General features: G+C 43.4%; 1 protein-coding gene across 1 annotated transcript in view; it reads left to right on the top strand.

Annotated features, from left to right (window-relative positions):
• Positions 1-304: 304 nt before the first annotated feature.
• Positions 305-6,424, top strand: part of LOC112068966 (KAT8 regulatory NSL complex subunit 1-like protein) — a 35,655-nt gene continuing 29,535 nt past the window's right edge. Inside the window, 3 exon segments of the mRNA XM_070438349.1 lie at positions 305-435; positions 664-827; positions 830-968. Of these exon segments, the coding sequence (XP_070294450.1) occupies positions 305-435; positions 664-827; positions 830-968 (434 nt within the window).

Raw genomic sequence — 6,424 nt, 5'->3', positions numbered from 1 at the left:
GCTCTGGCACGAGTCCCCTTGAGGTTTCAGAGTCACTCCTGTCCCCTCTGCTACGGGCCTCGGCTGGACAGTACAAACACAGTGCTTCTCTCCAGCCCTGGTTCCTTGTGCAACCTCCTGTTCCTCAACAAAAACCTGAAGAATCCCTGGCGGCCTGTCCAAGTGCACAAGACATGTATTTTTGTCCCGTCACTGAACACAATAGCCACGGTGTGGTTCAAGCAAGCGGTGTCAGCACAGTGGCCAAGGACCAGATGGCTATGATATCCCCCAGTCACCTACAAAACACTGCCAGGGGGATCTCATGTCCCAGTACAACTCTGCTGTCCCCACACCCGGCATAGCGAGGCAGGAGGGGGGCACCATCAGCACAGACACAGCTCTAGCGCCCAGCCATGGACCAAAAGGACTAGGAGCCAAGGCCAGGAGCAGCCTGTGACTGCAATGGTGGAGGAGGCAGTGAGAGAGCAGACCCGGTGGTATTCTCTCCCAACAAGAAGCCCCGTTAGGACAGGCTGGGTGGATCCAGAGGAGACTCCAGGCTCTGCTAGGGGACCACCTTTCTAGCCACTGCAGCCTCCAGCTGGAGGGTCTAAAGAAGAGGCAGGCAGGGAGACCCCGGGTCCCCCTCACCCCCAGCTGACACCAAACCCTTTGATCCAGCCATGGGCAGAGACCGACCCGGTACACAGAGCCACAGGACCCCAGGCGCCTGCCCTACTGCAAACCTTCTCAGTCCCATCCTCTTCTAAAGACATCCAGGAGTTTGCCAGCCTATGCCCAGGCTGTGCTGCGCACAGTGCATGAGGCTGTAGACTCTGATGCACAGAGAGCAGCTCAGGTGAAGAATTGGAGCCTGAGCAGAATAGGGGGACCAGGTCTCGACCAGGTGTGAGTAGAGACAGCGAGAGAGACATTCTGGTAATATGCTGTAATTATAATGTTGGAGAGTTGTTTCTCATGATTAATTAACAATTTGTTGTTCAGTTGAGTAAGAATGATAGTTTTCTATTTCAGGCTTTACTCGGATGCAAAAACATTGCCATAGGCTAAACTTAGGGCCCTATAAAAGTTTAATTTTTTGCCTGATTTTGTTTCTTCCAGGTTTCAGGTTTTTCAGGTTTTCGCTCTCAAAATAATATATATATATTTTTTTATAAGAAAGTCAACAGCATTTGATGTTCTAAGTCAGGGATGGGCAACTTTGATGGGTGTTGGGGCCACAAAATTTGGGGGGAAATCATCATGAGAGGCCGCAGTGGCTCGCTGGTCTGCGTACCCACATCCATACCCACACAATGCAGTCAACTGATTTGTGGCAGTCAATCTTATTTGTTGCAGTTTAAACTGGCTTAACTAAATGCATTTTACCAGTAGCCATCGTTGAACATCTCATTCAAAATCATGGGCATTAGCCTCCACTCTTCTGGGAAGGCTTTCCGCTAGGTGTTGGAACATTGCTGCGGGGACTTGCTTCCATTCAGCCACGAGCATTAGTGAGGTCAGACACTGATGTTGGGCGATTAGGCTTGCAGTCGGCATTCCAATTCATCCCAACGGTGTTCGATTGGGTTAAGGTTAGGGCTCTCCACACCGACTCGACAAATCATTTCTGTATGGACCTCGCTTGTGCCACGGGGGCATTGTCATGCTGAAACAGGAAAGAGCCTTCCCATAATTGTTGCCACAAAGTTGGAAGCACAGAATTGTTAGAATGTCTTTGTATGCTGTAGCGTTGATTGCCCTTCACTGGAACTAAGGGGCCTAGCCAGAACCATTAAAAACAGCCCCAGACCATTATTCCTCCTTCACAAACTTTACAGGTGGCACTCATGCATTGGGGCAGGTAGCGTTCTCCTTGTATCCGCCAAACTCAGATTTGTCTTTTTGGACTGCCAAATGGTGAAGTCTGATTTATCACTCTAGAGAATGCATTTCCACTGCTCCAGAGTTCAATGGGGACGAGCTTTACCACCACTCCAGCCAATGCTTGGCATTGGTGTATGGGGATCTTAGGCATGTGTGCGCGCCTCTTCAACCTCAGGAGGCTGAAGAAAATTCGGCTTCTCACCAAAAGCACTCACAAACTTCTACAGATGCACAATCGAGGGCATCCTGTCGGCTGTTATCACCGCCTGGTACGGCAACTGCTCCGCCCACAACCGTAAGGCTCTCCAGAGGGTAGTGAGGTCTGCACAACGCATCCACTGGGAGCAAACTAACCTGCCCTCCAGGGCACCTACACCACCCAATGTCACAGGAAGGCCATAAAGATCATCAAGGACAACAACCACCCGAGGCCACTGCCTGTTCACCCCGCTATCATCCAGAAGGCGAGGTCAGTACAGATGCATCAAAGCTGGGACCGAGAGACTGAAAAACAGCTTCTATCTCAAGGCCATCAGACTGTTAAACAGCCACCACTAACATCGAGTGGCTGCTGCCAACATACTAACAACTCCAGCTCACTTTAATAATGGAAATTGATCAAAAATGTATCGCTAGCCACTTTAAACAATGCCACTTAATATAAGTATATGTATATACTGTACTCTATATCATCTACTGCATCTTGCCATCTTTATGTAATACATGTATCACTAGCCACTTTAACAACTATGCACTTTTATGTTTACATACCCTACATTACTCATCTCATTTATTATATACTGTACTCGATACCATCTACTGCATCTTGCCTATGCCGTTTCGTACCATCACTCATTCATATATCTTTATGTACATATTCTTTATCCCTCCTTTACACTTGTGTGTATAAGGTAGTAGTTGTGGAATTGTTAGGTTAGATTACTCGTTGGTTATTACTGCATTGTCGGAACTAGAAGCACAAGCATTTCGCTACGCTCGCATTAACATCTGCTAACCATGTCTATGTGACAAATAAAATTTGATTTGATAATATAATGATATTAAACTCAATATGCTCAAAGAACAGCGTAGTAGCTGAGTTTATCCGTGTGAATCAAGTGCCATTCTGTGACTTTGTCTTATACTGTGCACCTTTTTTGCCATGGAATTGGTTTGGTATCGTGGTACTTAACCTGTAATCGGTATAAAAGTAAATATTCTGGTATTATGACAATACTAGTCAGTGACTGACATGATGAGAAAAAACTCTGATGCACAACCAAATTTCGAAATTCTACCTCTCAACAGTAAGGCAACAGCACCTGACAGACCCTGACTTAAAAAACATATATTTTTTATTGATCTTCGGGCCTACAAAATGGGCTGCCAGTTGGCCATCTCTGTTCTAAGTCCACAACAATGCGTAAACCACATCAGTAGACCACTTTAGAGGTCTGGGAAAGATGTAAGAAATGTAGATTTTGGTGTGTAGCTTGGTTGGTTAGCAATGTTTCGCTAGCGTCCATGTGTTTTGCAATTTGCGAAAACAAATGGCTACTGAATTTACGCAAATAATCATGATACAATTCTGCCAGGTAGGCTTAGGCTACATTGTAGTTAATATTTAGTCGAAGGTTTTTGGGAAAGCCTTTCCAACTACCAGAAGACAGTTGTCATTATATTAGCCTCATCGCTAACCTCTACACAAAGACAAACACACACGCGCACACACACACAGACAGGGGCATGTGCTGTTGCCTCCAAGTTAAGGAAAATACATCACTGATGTTCATGTCTTATGATCTTGGGCAAATTAATGAATATTCTACTTTGAAAAAAACTTATAAACAAAAAATGTGAAATGTTTGTCCCATGTTTTATGAGCTGAAATAAAAGATCCCAGAAATGTTCCATACGCACAAAAAGCTTATTGCGATCAAATTTTGTGCACAAATTTGTTGACATCCGTGTTAGTGAGCATTTCTTCTTTGCCAAGGTAATTCATCCACCTGACAGGTGTGGCATATCAAGAAGCTGATTAATCAGCATGATCATTGCACAGGTGCGCCTTGTGCTGGGGACAATAAAAGGACACTCTAAAATGTGCAGTTTTGTCACACAACACAACGCCACAAATGTCTCAAGTTTTGAGGGAGCGTGCAATTGGCATGCTGACTGCAGGAATGTCCACCAGAGCTGTTGCCAGACAATTGAAAGTTCATATCAAGTCTTATTGGACACATACATATTTTGCAGATATTATTGCGGGTGTAGTGAAATGCTTGTTCCTAGCTCCAACAGTACAGTAATATCTAACAATTCACAACAATACACACAAATGTAAAAGTACAATAATGGAATTAAGAAATATAGAAATATTAGTTGAAGCAATGTCGGAATGGCATTGAATAGAATACAGTATACACATATGAAATGAGTAAAGCAGTATGTAAACATTCTCTACCATAAGCCACCTCCAATGTCATTTTAGAGAATTTGGCAGTACGTCCAACTGGCCTCACGACCGCGGACTGCATGTATGATGTCGTGTGGGTGAGCGGTTTGCCGATGTCAACGTTGTGAACAGAGTAACCCATGGTGCCGGTGGGGTTATGGTATGGGCAGGCATAAGCTACGGACAACGAACACAATTGCATTTTATCGATGGCAGTTTGAATGCACAGAGATACCGTGACAAGATCCTGATGCCCATTGTCGTGCCATTAATTCGCCGCCATCCCCTCACCTCATGTTTATTGTCCAAATTCTGGGAAGCTGATAATGCCCCAGTTCTTCCATGGCCTGCATACTCCCCAGACATGTCACCCATTGAGCATGTTTGGGATGCTCTGGCTCGACATGTACGACGCGTGTTCCAGTTCCCGCCAATATCCAGCAACTTTGCACAGCCATTGAAGAGGAGTGGGACAAAATTCCACAGGCCACAATCAACAGCCTGATCAGCTCAATACGAAGGAGATGTGTTGACTGCATGAGGCAAGTGGTGGTCACACCAGATACTGACTGGTGTTCTGATCCACGACCCTAACTTTTTAAAAACTTCTTACGGCTGAAATCCCGTTAACGGGATCGATATGACAACAGCCAGTGAAAGTGCAGGGCGCCAAATTCAAACAGAAATCTCATAATTCAAATTCCTCAAACATACAAGTATTATACACCATTTTATAGATAAACTTGTTGTTAATCCCACCACAGTGTCCGATTTCAAAAAGGCTTTACGACAAAAGCATACCATGCGATTATGTCAGGTCAGCACCTAGTCACAGAAAAACACAGCCATTTTTCCAGCCAAAGAGAGGAGTCACAAAAAGCAGAAATAGAGATAAAATTAATCACTACCCTTTGATGATCTTCATCAGATGACACTCATAGGACTTCATGTTACACAATACATGTATGTTTTGTTCGATAAAGTTCATATTTATATCCAAAAATCTCAGTTTACATTGGCGCGTTATGTTCAGTAATGTTTTGCTTCTAAAACATCCGGTGATTTTGCAGAGAGCCACATTAATTTACAGAAATAGAAGATACAAGTGTTATACATGGAACTTTAGATAAACTTCTCCTTAATGCAACCGCTGTGCCAGATTTCAAAAAAGCTTTACGGAAAAAGCACACCATGCAATAATCTGAGTACAGCGCTCAGAGACCAAAACAAGCCATACAGATACCCGCCATGTTGTGGAGTCAACAGATGTCAGAAATAACATTATAAATATTCACTTACCTTTGATGATCTTCAGCAGAATGCACTCCCAGGAATCCCAGTTCCACAATAAATGATTGTTTTGTTCGATAAAGTCCATTTATGTCCAAATACCTCCTTTTTGTTCGCGCGTTTAGTTCACAAATCCAAATTCACCAGGCTCAGGCCAGACGAAAAGTCAAAAAGTTCCATTGCAGTTTGTAGAAACATGTCAAATGATGTATAGAATCAATCTTTAGGATGTTTTTAACATAAATCTTCAATAATGTTTCAACCGGACAATTCCTTTGTCTTTAGAAATGAAAAGGAACGCAGCTACCTCTCACGGGCGGGTGCCTGACTGAGCTCATGGCCTTCTGCCAGACCCCTTAGTAAAACAGCTCTTATTCTCTCCCCCTTAACAGTAGAAGCCTGAAACAAGGTTCTAAAGACTGTTGACATCTAGTGGAAGCCTTAGGAAGTGCAATATGACCCCATAGACACTATCTTGGATAGGCATATACTTGAAAATCTACAAACCTCAGATTTCCCACTTCCTGGTTGGATTTTTTTCTCAGGTTTTTGCCTGCCATATTTATTTTTATTTATTTCACCTTTATTTAACCAGGTAGGCAAATTGAGAACACGTTCTCATTTACAATTGCGACCTGGCCAAGATAAAGCAAAGCAGTTCGACACATACAACAACATACAGTAAAAGTAAAACAAACATACAGTCAATAATACAGTGAAAAATAAGTCTATATACAATGTGAGCAAGTGAGGTGAGATAAGGGAGGTGAAGGCAAACAAAATATATATATAAATAAATAAAAATATAAA

This window comes from Salvelinus sp. IW2-2015, unplaced genomic scaffold (genome assembly GCF_002910315.2).
Source record: "Salvelinus sp. IW2-2015 unplaced genomic scaffold, ASM291031v2 Un_scaffold803, whole genome shotgun sequence".
Taxonomy (NCBI): Eukaryota; Metazoa; Chordata; class Actinopteri; order Salmoniformes; family Salmonidae; genus Salvelinus; species Salvelinus sp. IW2-2015.
This window is presented reverse-complemented; position numbering and strand designations above follow the sequence as displayed.